The sequence below is a fragment of the Neolamprologus multifasciatus genome, chromosome 23 (assembly GCF_963576455.1).
Source record: "Neolamprologus multifasciatus chromosome 23, fNeoMul1.2, whole genome shotgun sequence".
Taxonomy (NCBI): domain Eukaryota; kingdom Metazoa; phylum Chordata; class Actinopteri; order Cichliformes; family Cichlidae; genus Neolamprologus; species Neolamprologus multifasciatus.
This window is the reverse complement of record NC_140460.1, coordinates 20,677,721-20,691,441: the sequence shown is the minus strand read 5'-3', so window position 1 is coordinate 20,691,441 and position 13,721 is coordinate 20,677,721. Positions and strand designations below refer to the sequence as shown.

The 13,721-nt window shown below is 40.7% G+C and overlaps 1 protein-coding gene across 3 annotated transcripts in view; it reads left to right on the top strand.

Moving 5' to 3' along the window:
* LOC146491475 (uncharacterized) overlaps positions 1-10,777 on the top strand; it is a 66,466-nt gene extending 55,689 nt beyond the window's left edge. For all 3 annotated transcript variants that reach the window (XM_085152444.1, XM_085152442.1, XM_085152443.1), the window contains 9 exons: positions 419-850; positions 1,841-2,104; positions 2,221-2,475; positions 2,561-2,809; positions 2,951-3,208; positions 3,291-3,593; positions 3,694-3,963; positions 4,085-4,168; positions 4,315-10,777. In XM_085152444.1, the coding sequence (XP_085008570.1) occupies positions 419-850; positions 1,841-2,104; positions 2,221-2,475; positions 2,561-2,809; positions 2,951-3,208; positions 3,291-3,593; positions 3,694-3,963; positions 4,085-4,168; positions 4,315-4,378 (2,179 nt within the window). In that variant the 3' untranslated portion in view covers positions 4,379-10,777. The remainder of the gene's footprint in view (positions 1-418; positions 851-1,840; positions 2,105-2,220; positions 2,476-2,560; positions 2,810-2,950; positions 3,209-3,290; positions 3,594-3,693; positions 3,964-4,084; positions 4,169-4,314) is intronic.
* The last annotated feature ends 2,944 nt before the right edge of the window (positions 10,778-13,721 follow it).

Here is a 13,721-nt window from a genome sequence, read left to right as displayed (position 1 = left end):
CATCAAATAACAGGGTGTTTATTGCTTTTTGTCTCCACCTGCAGATGGAGTGTTGTCATATTATTATTATTTTTTTACATTTTGAAAACTATGAGTGCTTTTTGGAATAATTCATCTGCTCAAAGTTTAAAAACAATACTATAAGGAAAGGTTGATTCTGAATCAGAATGAACCTTTTGGGATCTCCTTACCTGGATGATTGAGCATGCATCGAGACAACACAAGGAGGATTAGATTAGTAGATTACACATGTGTCATCTAAATGGCAAAGTGAAGCTGCTGTTGTTCAAGATATAAAGTGTAGATGTTGTTGGTTTCGAATTAGGTTTAATTATATGCAGAACACACATGGACCATCAATGTGTGGTTGGCAGCTGTAATCAAATCATCACTAAATGTTTTCTTCTTTTTGTTCCAGTTTCTTCACTCTGTGGGCAGATGAAGCAGCCAAATTCTTTGGGAATCTGTTTTGTGCCGCAACAGAAAGAGAACAGCAGACAGGAGAGAAGATACTGGAGCTGTTATCATCAGTATGCACATATCAAACATTCCCTTTTATTAACAGAGACATAGATGCTCAATATAAATGCAATTTCCTGCTGGATCTGTGCTCCCATGTGAAGGACCATGAGTCTAAAACAGGCTTGAGTGTCCTTCCATCATTACAGTCAGTTTTCCAGTCAGCTCCTGCAGTCTGGTTCATAAACCTCTCAGAGAGAAAGACCTCCATCCTCCTGGAAATTCTTAAAGTCCAATCAGGGAAAAAACAGTTGAAGCTGAGAGGCTGCTCACATGAAGAGAGTGAAGTGAGGAATTTTCTTCAGTGTCTGCCTTATATCTCACAGCTCAGGTAAATAGAAACAATACAGTACTTAGTCAGTAGTGTCTTGGAAATAATCAACTTTTGATTAACAGTGTAAAAATGTAGACAAATAACATGTATTGGTCAAGTAATTATTCCAACTTATCTATTGCTATGTGAAAACAGCCTGGAATGTTTCATAGAACTTATTTTTACTCAAATCTGAAAAAAATGTTTTCACCTGGACCTCAAATCAGCTGATTTGTATTTCTTTTTTAAAGTTCACAGAAATTAGTTAATAGTTTATTATAAAAAAAAAGGGGGGGGGGGGGGAGTAGGTGTTTGCATGAATATTTAGCTAGTAAAACATGGGTGATTTGGCTAGTGTTGCAGCAGGTGAGTAATGGATGAATGAACCACTGGCACATCAACAGGGAAAAGTACAGGAACAAAGCTCTGCCTCTGAAAACACACAGACAGATGCACAAAGGAGGAGACATTGGGGCAAATGGGAAATTCACATTTCTACTAAAGCCATCCAGAATTTTGATTAAACGTTAATATGAAACATGGACAAGTCAAAGTTAGTTACAAACTACACCTTTGTACATGCTGTATACATGTTTAGTCCTCACCCGTTCACTGAATGATCATGGCTGTATTTCCCTGAGTAAGCAGAACTTCAAATGTAACATTTAGTAAGTGAGGAACTGTACATTTTCATGTGAATATCTACTGTTCTTCTTAAGTCACGAGGATCAAAATGCTGGAAAAAATAACATGGATCCATGCATGTTTACTTTGATGGCCTATAACAAAAATACTAATGAAGAGGAAGTTGGGCATTTCTTAATTAAATTTACTAAAGTGCAAAAAATTCCCCTGATTAATAGAGACCCTGATTTTTCATGGAATGACAACAAAACGAATAGCTAGTTTTATCAGCTTTTTCATGGATGAATGAAACACAAAATGTGGTTTGTGGTAATGTGAGTAGGTCTGCCTGTATTTTCTCATTTCATCTCCACTGTGTTTCAGCTGTGATCCAGACTTCTTCCAGAGTGTGTGTACATCCATGTCTGTAAGATCCAGAGAGGAGGCCCAGCAGCTGGAGTCTCTGCTGCAGCTCCTGGGGTTCCAGCTGCTGTTAACAGGAGAGTTACACAGGAAAAGCTGCTGGTCTGTGGGGAGAGTTCTCAAACTGTGTGGCTCTAAAGTGGATCTCATCCTCACACCCAGCAAGATGTCTGCCAGAGGAGCTGCTCTCCTCTTTAGACACACAACACAACTACACAGTCTGAGGCAAGAAGTGAAATCATGACTCTCTTGTTCTTCTAACACCATTTATCTGCTGTTCACTTTGAATCTTTAGTTCTTGGTGTTCATCATTTCTGCTCTTTTGTCTCTTTGATCTTCAGGCTTTCCATCAACATGTCCTTGCTCCTGTTTCAGTGGGTAAGAAGAGGCAGACTGGTCTGTCCGCTGGCTGTGGAAGAGCTTTCTCTTGTGTCTAAGAAAGCCCGACCATCACAGAGAGTATTGTTGAGGGCTGTCAGTAGTTTGGCTTCCCTGCTGAGATACTGGACAGTCGGACGGTTGGACCTGACTGAGACCTGCATCCCTGCTCAGGGTCTGATTACACTGCTGCTCCATGATGGTCCTCTAACAGTCAAGTAAATGTCTTTCCTGAACATCACAGGCCAAATAAAATGTACATTTTTTGCTTTAAAGCATATTTTATATTTATGATCTCTGCAGACTGTGTGAAGAGAGCTTCCAGCAGCTTCTGTGTCTCCTCCATGAAATCCAGGACAAGGACTTGACGTTGTCCTTCTTGAGTAAGGTTGGTGGAGACCTGACCTCCTGCTGTCTGAACTGGGAGCTTCTTCACTATCTGCTGCAGCAGTCGTCAGCTCAGACCATCACTGTGAACCTGAGGAAGAACCTCTTCTTACAGGAGGAAACCACACGTCTGCTTCCCTTTCTGGACAGGATTGTGTTTAAAAGGTGCTGAATGTAGTTTGATCTTTTACCAAACACAGTTTCTGCTGTTTAATCAGGAGGATTTGAAATGCTGTCTCATTTTTAATAAGAAGCTTATTGATCCTTTAAACAAAGTGTCCTTAGAAATAAACTGTTTGTTTTCAGGCCCAGTCCCAGCTTTGTGATGAGCTCCATCAGAGAGCTCTATAGAGCTCATGACAGTCACGCTGTGCCCAGTTTACTGAGGTCACTTGGTCATGTGATCAACCTGAGCAGCAGAGAGCTGGACTCAGTGGACTGTGCTGCTCTGATCTTCATCCTCAAACACGGAGACGGAGTGAAACTGAACCTCCTGTGGACCTCCATACCAGCAGAGGGAGTAGAGTCCATCCTCTTCATGCTGGACAAAGTTTCTCATCTCAGGTCAGATATTAGAGCTTGTTTCTCTGTGCTGTCCAACACAGAGTCATCAGCTGGTTCATTTCTGCATGTGTTTTCCTTGCAGTGTTGACAGGAATCAGCTACTGAGGTTCATCCACTGCTGTGCTGCCTGTGACGTCCAGCAGGAGGCAGCGTCAGGCCTGCTGAGGACTCTGCAGCACAGCTTGGATCTGTCCTGCTCCTCCTGTGTGGAGCTACCAGAGGAGGATCAGCCTGAGCCTCTGAGTCTGACTGCTGATGACTGCAGGGCCGTCTCCACCATCCTGACACACAGCAGCCGGGACACACAGCTTGACCTGCGAGACTGTGAGGTGGAGGACAGCGTGCTGGACCTGCTGTTTCCTGTCCTCCACAGGGTCCGCCTCAGGTGGGAAAGACCACAGAAGAGTCTAAACCAGAGCGAAGCTCGTTCACACTGGTGTTGATGCATCCTGACAGTTTCTCTTTGTTCTGTTTGTCCTGTTTAGAGTCAGTAAAACTGTCCTCCTCCAGCTGCTGTCTCTGGTTCCTGTGAACAGTGAGAGGGACACAGTGAGGCGGGCGGTGTCCCTGTGTAGAGCTCTGGGTGGAGAGCTGGATCTCAGTCACAGCACGCTGGATCAGAGGGCCTGTGGGGCTTTGGTCCAGATGCTGGACTCGTGTGAAGGGCTGACAGAGGTGGACCTCAGTCACTGTCAGCTCACTGACCAGCTGCTGCTCCCTCTCATCACACATCTGCACAAAGTCCAAGTCCTGGAGTGAGTGTCACACACTGATCCTTCTCTGGGAGGCACCAATAACCATCAGCCTGTTCACACACACTACAAAAATATGATGTGCAGCGATCACTTAGAGCCACTTGTTGTGTTTGTGTTACAGTCTGAGTCACAATCAGATCACTGATGCTTCGACTGATGTGTTACTGCAGCTGCTCTCCATCAACCCCTCCATCGACTGTGTGCGGTGAGCCAACATGAATCAGTCTCCATCAGTGAAGGAGTTTCTCCTCAGACTCTCAGAGGAATCATTCACAGTCTGAGCTCACATGGATTCATGTTGTTCTGAGTGAATGAGTGATGTCTGCTCTCTCTGCTTTGTTCTCTTTCTAGACTCTACAGCAACAACATCGTGCACAGAGCAGCCTTCAAGGAACACAAGCAGTTTGAGATATGAAGGAATCATCGTCAAGTAGTTGTTGGTTTTTTCTCTTCTCGTCATCATTAAATCAAAACATTGGAGGAAGTATGAACACTGGTGCTGTGTTCATGGAGTCAGCAATGTACGACACAGTAACATTAGCTTGCTATGTTAATTTTTTTTTCTTTTTTCTATGATCATTAAGAAGGCAGTTTATATGGAGGCATGTATCTCATCCTGATGTATCTTTTGTTTCTCAGCTGCTACAGATTTTTCTTTGATGGAGCTCAATTGTCTAATCGAGCTCCATTATAGTAAGTAAGTAAAGTAAAGTTACTAAGTGCTTTTCACAGACAAGCGGTCACAAAGCACTGTTGACAAAAGGCTAAAATAAACAAGAACGTTAGGTGCCAAAATAGATGATACAAAACATAATAATAAAATACAGTAAAGTTAACAGGTACTTTTAAAATAAAACAAATAAATCAATTAAAAAAATCTCAGCAGAAAGCCTGATTAAACAGAAACGTTTTTAACTGCGTTTTAAAACAATCCAGAGAGTCAACAAAATGTAGTTGTGGTGATAGACTGTTCCACAGCCTTGGTGCCACAGACTGAAGGCTCCGTCCCTTTTCGTGTTTGTGGAGCAACCAACAAATTCTGAGTCTTTGAATGGAGACAACGAGCAGCAGTGTATTTAGTAAGAAGTAGACATAACCTGGGGCCAGGCCATTTAGTGCTCTGTATGTTTAAACAAGAATTTTGAAACAAATTCTAAAATCTATTGGGAGCCAATGTAAAGAGTACAAAATAGGAGTAATGGGAGCATGCTTACTAGAATGTGTTAGTAGTCTGGCCGCAGAACTTTGTGTAGCTTGGGATTCGAGAAAGAGATGGTTTGTTCAAGCTGGTAAACAGGACATAACAATAATATAAACACGATGTCACAAATGCATGGACATTTTTTTCCAGTTCAGCTGTGGAGACCTTATGTTGCAATTTAGAAATGTTCCTTAAATAAAAGAAAAATTAATGATTTTACATTCGAGCCAAGGCCCAGAGGAGAATCAAATATTTCTCCAAGATTCTGAATGTTAGATTAAAAGAAGGCCTTAATTACCAGTAGAGCTGTTTCTTCAACAGAGAAGTTACCTCAGCAAAATAGGATGGAACACAAGCTTGACTCAGTGACATGTTGATGATAGATAGCAGTGTGGGACCAACACTGGTAAGAGTCTCAGATGGGACAGAGGGAGGTAGTATATCTAGGCAACATTTACTTGGGGTTCTGTTTATATTTTGAGTATTGGTTATATTTACTTCTTTGTGTTTCAGTTAAGTACAGCCTTACCTGTGTCCATTTGTATCATGTTGTCAAGTTTTTATCTTTGGCATGTGATCCTTCATGTAGTTACTTCCTGTTTTATTTTGATATTGATTTGTCTCTGGTATAATGTATTTATATTTGCTTATGTGTCTCAGTATCCTGATTGATTTCAGCTGTGCTTTGTTCCCCAGCTGTTTTACGCTCCTTTAATTCGCCTATTTTTATATTTACCTGTTAAACCTGAGAGTCCTGCAGGCAGCTACCTGGGACCTGTTTTCAGCTGAACCTTGACAGATGACCATCCTGATGTTTACACATCTGAAACTTCTGTAATAATGGTGATTCCGTTATTTTATTTTTTGTTAGACTATTGAGACAAAACAAAGAGGCCAACTTGTTTTTTTTTCTTTGTTTTTTTGCAGTGAGTCGGCCATATTTATTCATTGTACTTTTGTGATAACTGTACTTATTCTACTCTGCATTTTTCAGTCAAGACAGAGTAGAGAGATTCTATAATTACTTCTCAGAGGAACGATACAATAAGTGAGCAATCAGGAGAAAACTATGTTTGGTACTTTGACATAACTGGAACAAATGGCCATAAACATGTTAACATATATCGGTTTTCATATTTTATATTACATGACATGGGTGAAAGTGTTTATTTTTTCTGTGACAGTTTTCCTCATTAATGGAACATGTTAACAAAACCTTCTGCCATATTAGTTTACAGCTGCAAATGGACTCGGGGAATAAATTATAAAAGGCCAAATGTCTGTAACTGATGATTTCATCTCAGTGATTTATAGTTGTAGTAAATCATGTTCATGTTGCAGGATCACAGTCCACTTCAGGTGCTGATGAAAGTTTCTGCAGATAAATTAAGATTTAAGACCAGGTTGACTTTAAGAATTAAGATCGGAGCATTAAGATTAAAAATTGTTTGGCCTCACATACTAAAGAGCACCAACAGGAGAGGCCCTAATTTACCTCACCAGTATCCAGATGAACAAGTAATAAAGCAAATTCAGCTCCCTTGTACAGTTATGTTTTTTCACTCTATTACTTCATTTAAGTGTGACTGATCTTCCTCCTATACATCAAAATATGTTTTTTGTTCTATATTTTATAGATTTCATAGAATATTTGTTTACAATGATTTATTTGTGTCACACTGATGGCATGTATCCAACACAGCATGTTTCATGGAAGAATTAAAAGCTCAAACATTTTGGAAAATTATTCAAAGTACTGAAGAGAAACAAACCTGATTTCATAGCAGAAATGCAAATTGGATTGCATCATGTGAGAACAAACAAACAACTCAAAAAAGAAAGAAAGAAAATTCAAAAGACAAGTCATTTCAATGAGCACCGCAAAACACATGTACTTTTGTGAGTTGATTTCAGCCCCTAAACAGTGACCAGAGGAAAGAATTGGCAGAATAATGTGCACACATTTTAGAGAGGCTTTCCTGTAGGTACTCTGTACAAACACTAACACCAGACACAGACAGTAAAGCGTGCAGCTAGAAACAAAGCTATGACTACATGGCTATCAGAGGCTTCTCACATCTCACATTCTCTCTCTCTTACACACACACACAGGCAGAAAGTGCAGAAATAATGTATATTAATAAAATCAATAGCATTATTCCAGCTTTTAATCAGGACCATGGGCAGCAGTGGTCAGGGGAATGGACACGTTTAAGGTAATGCTGTCCACTCAAACCAAGTAACACAAAGATGCTGTAAAATCTATAAGTTGCGAACAAAAGAGAGAAACCCAGTAACCATAGGCCCTCACAGATTGGATGTACCAAACAGACACTCTCATTCAATAAAGGGTTGAATGAGAAACAACAGTTCCTAATGAATCAGCTTCTAGATATACATTTCCATATATAGTGCATGCACATACAATGAGTGCATATTTTCAAGATTCAAATGTGTCAATATGTTAATATGAAAACATTTTAACTGCTGGGCTGCCAGCAAAATAACCCTTTAATATGTTGCCTGTATATGTTGATAAAGCGTTGTCCTTCCTGACATCTCCTTTGTTAGATTTCGATTAAAAAAATTTTTGTTAGATTTTCAAATAAAACAAACTAAAAATGTAAAAAACTAAATTTGGCTTTTATTGTGCTGCAGCTACAGTTCTGATGACTTAAAGCATGATGTGATTTTCTATTGGAGAGTGTCATAGTTTGCAGTGAACGCTTAAATATCCATTAAGACTGCAGATCAGAAGAATGAGGGTTGCCCTCATTCTTCTGATCTGCAGTCAGCTGTCTGGTTGGAGAAACTAAAGTCATACTTATGCGTATCTCAGCCTTTGGGATTATCATTAAATCAATTCTTACTCTGGATCAGCTGGGATGAGTGATGGATGGAGGGAATTTTATTGCAGTAACATCAAAGAGATAATGTGAGTTTGAGGATTGATGGCACTGCAGACCAAATCCACCAAATCTACCTTTGAGTACACTGTAAAATCTAATTAGTTCCCAGAACTTTAAAAAAAAACACTATGCAAACTCAGTGCCTCAAAAAAATTGAGTAAAGCTTACTTAAGATGACTATGTTAGGACAACTTATTCAATTCGATTTTTCAATTCAATTCAATTTTATTTATATAGCGCCAAATCACAACAAAAGTCGCCTCAAGGCGCTTCATAGATACAGAGAAAAACCCAACAATCATATGACCCCCTATGAGCAAGCACTTTGGCGACAGTGGGAAGGAAAAACTCCCTTTTAACAGGAAGAAACCTCTGGCAGAACCAGGCTCAGGGAGGGGCGGCCATCTGCTGCGACCGGTTGGGGTGAGAGAAGGAAGACAGGATAAAAGACATGCTGTGGAAGAGAGACAGAGGTTAATAACAGATATGATTCAATGCAGAGAGGTCTGTTAATACATAGTGAGCGAGAAAGGTGACTGGAAAGGAAAAACTCAATGCATCATGGGAATCCCCCGGCAGCCTACATCTATTGCAGCATAACTAAGGGAGGATTCAGGGTCACCTGGTCCAGCCCTAACTATATGCTTTAGCAAAAAGGAAAGTTTTAAGCCTAATCTTAAAAGTAGAGATAGTGTCTGTCTCCCGAATCCAAACTGGAAGCTGGTTCCACAGAAGAGGGGCCTGAAAACTGAAGGCTCTCCCTCCCATTCTACTTTTAAATACCCTAGGAACAACAAGTAGGCCTGCAGAGCGGGAGCGAAGTGCTCTAGTAGGGTGATATGGTACTACAAGGTCATTAAGATAAGATGGGGCCTGATGATTTAAGACCTTGTATGTGAGGAGCAGGATTTTGAATTCAATTCTGGATTTAACAGGAAGCCAATGAAGGGAAGCCAAAACAGGAGAAATATGCTCTCTCTTTCTAGTCCCTGTCAGTACTCTTGCTGCAGCATTTTGGATTAGCTGAAGGCTTTTCAGTGAGTTTTTTGGACATCCTGATAATAATGAATTGCAGTAGTCCAGCCTGGAAGTAATAAATGCATGAACTAGTTTTTCAGCGTCACTCTGAGACAGGATATTTCTAATTTTAGAGATGTTGCGCAAATGGAAGAACGCAGTCTTACATATTTGTTTAATATGTGCGTTGAAGGACATATCCTGGTCAAAAATAACTCCAAGGTTCCTCACAGTGTTACTGGAGGCCAAGGTAATGCCATCCAGAGTAAGAATCTGGTCAGATACCATATTTCTAAGCTTTTCAGCGCCGAGTACAATAACCTCAGTTTTATCTGAATTAAGAAGCAGAAAGTTAACGGCCATCCAGGTCTTTATGTCTTTAAGACATTCCTGCAGTTTAACTAATTGGTGTGTGTTATCTGGCTTCATGGACAGATAGAGCTGGGTGTCATCTGCATAGCAGTGAAAATGTATGCTATGTCTTCTAATGATGCTGCCTAGGGGAAGCATGTATAATGTAAACAGAATTGGTCCTAGCACTGAACCCTGTGGAACTCCATAATTAACCTCAGTGTGTGAAGAGGACTCTCCATTTACATGCACAAATTGGAGTCTATTAGATAGATATGATACAAACCACTGCAGTGCAGTACCTGTAATACCTACAGCATGTTCTAATCGCTCTAATAGGATATTATGGTCAACAGTATCGAATGCTGCACTAAGGTCTAGCAGGACAAGCACAGAGATGAGTCCACTGTCAGAAGCCATAAGAAGATCATTTGTAACCTTCACTAAAGCTGTTTCTGTGCCGTGATGAACTCTGAAACCTGACTGAAACTCTTCAAATAAGCCATTCCTCTGCAGATGATCTGTTAGCTGTTTGACAACTACTCTTTCAAGGATTTTTGATATGAAAGGAAGGTTGGAGATTGGCCTATAATTAGCTAAGACTGCTGGGTCTAGAGATGGCTTTTTGAGTAAAGGTTTAACTGCAGCCACCTTGAAGGCCTGTGGTACATAGCCGATTATTAGAGATAGGTTGATCATATTTAAGATCGAAGAATTAATTAATGGCAGGACTTCTTTGAGCAGTTTTGTGGGAATGGGATCTAAAAGACACGTTGATGGTTTGGAGGAAGTAATTATTGAAGTTAACTCAGAAAGATCAATTGGAGAAAAAGAGTCTAACTTAACATCAATGGTACTAAGAGTAGCTGTAGATAATATTACATCTGTGGGATGATTATTGGTAATTTTTTCTCTAATGATAAAAATTTTATTTGTGAAGAAGTTCATGAAGTCATCACTAGTTAACGTTAAAGGGATGGTTGGCTCAAAAGAGCTCTGACTTTTTGTCGGCCTGGCTACAGTGCTGAAGAGAAACCTGGGGTTGTTCTTATTTTCTTCAATCAGTGATGAGTAGTAAGCTGTTCTGGCTTTGCGGAGGGCTTTCTTATAAAGCAACAAAATATTTCTCCAGGCTAAATGATGATCCTCTAAATTTGTGACACGCCATTTCCTCTCCAGATTACGAGTCATCTGCTTTAGGGTACATGTTTGAGAATTATACCACGGAGTCAGGTACTTCTGATTAGAGACCTTAGTTTTCACTGGAGCTACAGTATCCAGAGTCGTACGTAGTGAGGAGGTGAAATTATTAACAAGATAATCGACCTCTGTTGGGGTAGCGTTCAGATAGCTGCTCTGCTCTGTGTTGGTACAGGGCATTGACGATGATAACAGTGGCTGGATTATAGTCTTAAACTTAGTTACAGCGCTTTCAGAAAGACATCTACTTTGATAAAGTCTACTCTCCACTGCTGTGTAATCAATTATTGTAAATGTAAATGTTATCAGGAAATGATCAGACAGGAGAGGGTTTTCAGGAAACACTGTTAAATGTTCAGTTTCTATGCCATATGTTAAAACAAGATCTAGAGTGTGATTAAAGTGGTGGGTGGGTTCTTTTACATTTTGAGAGAAACCAATTGAGTCTAATAACAGATTAAATGCCATGTTGAGGCTGTCATTTTTAGCATCTACATGGATGTTAAAATCACCCACAATAATTATTTTATCTGAGCTCAGAACTAAATTAGAATAAAGTCTGAGAAATCAGACAGTAACTCTGTGTAAGGCCCAGGTGGACGATAGATGATAACAAGTAAGACTGGTTTCTGAGTTTCACAGCTGGGGTGGACAATGTTAAGCATCAGGCTTTCAAATGAATTAAAAGTCTGTCTTGGTCTTTCATTAATTAATAGACTGGTGTGAAAAATTGCTGCCACACCGCCCCCTCGACCTGTGCTTCGAGATTTCTGGTAGTTAGAATGACTCGGGGGTGTTGATTCATTTAAAATAACATAATCATCCTGCTGCAACCAGGTTTCTGTAAGGCAGAGTAAATCAATTTGTTGATCAATTATTAAGTCATGTACTAACAGAGACTTGGAGGAGAGAGACCTAATATTTAATAATCCACATTTCACTGTTTTACTCTTTGGTTCAGATGTGGATACTGTATTGTTCTTTCTTTGTAATTGTTTATGTTTAAGTTGTTGCTGGTTCTTAGTTTGTTTTTTGTCTTTTTGGAAGCTGACACAGTCTCTATGGAGATGGGTTTTTGGGGGGGTAGCAGGAGGAGAGAAGCTGCAGAGAGGCGTGTAAGACTGCAACTCTGCGTCCTGGTCCCAACTCTGGATAGTCATGTTTTGAGGGGTCTAATAAATTTGTCGATATTTCTAGAAATGAGAGCTGCTCCATCCAAAGTGGGATGGATGCCGTCTCTCCTAACAAGACCAGGTTTCCTCCAGAAGGTTTGCCAATTATCTATGAAGCCCACATCGTTTCTGGGACACCACTCAGACAGCCAGCAATTTAAGGAGAACATGCGGCTAAACATGTCACTCCTGGTCTGATTGGGGAGGGGACCAGAGAAAACTACAGAGTCCGACATTGTTTTGGCAAAGTTGCACACCGATTCAATATTGATTTTAGTGACCTCCGATTGGCGTAACCGGGTGTCATTACTGCCGACGTGAATTATGATTTTACTGAATTTACGTTTACCCTTAGCCAGCAGTTTTAAATTTCCTTCAATGTCGCCTACTCTGGCCCCTGGAAGACAATTGACTATGGTTGCCGGTGTCTCTAGCTTCACATGTCTGAGAACAGAATCACCAATTACCAGAGTTTGACCCCCAGCGGGTGTGTCGCCAAGTGGGGAAAAACGGTTAGACACATGAACGGGTTGGTGGTGTCCCTGGGGCTTCTGTTTAGGACTATGCTTCCTCCTCACCGTCACCCAGCCGCCTTCTTTCCCCAGCTGCTTGGGGTCTGCCGGGGAACAGCTAGCGGGGCCTACGCTATCTTCGGCTGCACCAGCTACAGGGGCCTGGCTAGCTAAGGGTGAATGAAGGGTGCGAAGCCGAGTCTCCAATTCAGTAATCCTGGCCTCCAGAGCTGCAAATATGCTACATTTGTTACAGATATCATTACTGCTAAAGGAGGCCGAGGAGTAACTAAACATCTGACACAATGAGCAAGAAAGTGCAGTAGGGACAGGTGAAGTAGCCATGGTGCTAACGAGTCGGCTACGAGCTAAGCTAAGCTAGCGAAACGGTACAGAGACAGTGAGTGAATACTGTGGCTATAAATTAGGTAGTGAGTACACAGAAAGTGTGCTTCGGATGAAGCACGTGAAGATTATACTCTGAAAAAAGAATGTATTTAAAAGTTGTTAATTAAACTGCTAAGCAAATAAGCTACTCAGAAACACCACTGTGTTTGAGCAGGAACAGGAAGTGATACTCTACCACAGAGCGAGCGAACACCCATTCATTGCAACTATACAGTACATAACTTGATGTTTCTGACTGTGCAATACTGTTTACAAACTGACAAACATTTCAAGTTCCACAAAATTTAAAGGAATTTGAGGTAACTAACTATCATCCTTGAAATTTCTAATACAGCACTTATATTAACATAACACTGTTTACATGATTCATAAAGAACAATTAACAACACTTCTTGTAATAACTTTGAGTGGAAAAGGACAGAAAAACAACATGGATGCTGGAATAATTGTAGCTTCCATCATTAATGGACTGAAGAGGAAGAAGTTCCCAAGGAATCATTTAGAAGAGTTTAGAACATCAACTGATTGAATCCATGAATTTGGACACATGTTTCTGAGTGAAAGAGACAGACATGTACAGATTGAACAACCTGTTCAACCGTCAGAGAGTTTCTCTAACAGGAGGACACTCTTTACACTCAACTCAGCACAGACACACTGAAGAACCAGGGCGGACTCTAAATCCAGGTTAAAGAGGTTCAGTGAATGTGGTGTTGAAGGTGTGGAGGTAGATCAGAGTGTCAGAGGAGACTCTGTAGAAGGACAGAGTGCCACATACACTGCTACTCTGTTAGAAACAGAGAAGGAGATTGATGATACTTTCTTACAGTGCCAGACACGAGAAGGACCATCATCAAAGCAGTACAGACTCCAGGACTGATCATTCCCTCCAAAACAGCAGTCATTGCTGTCTCCTTTCCTTGTGATTCTTCTGTATCTCACAGATATATAATGTCCCCTCTCCATTAAAACCTCCCAGTAACAGCGA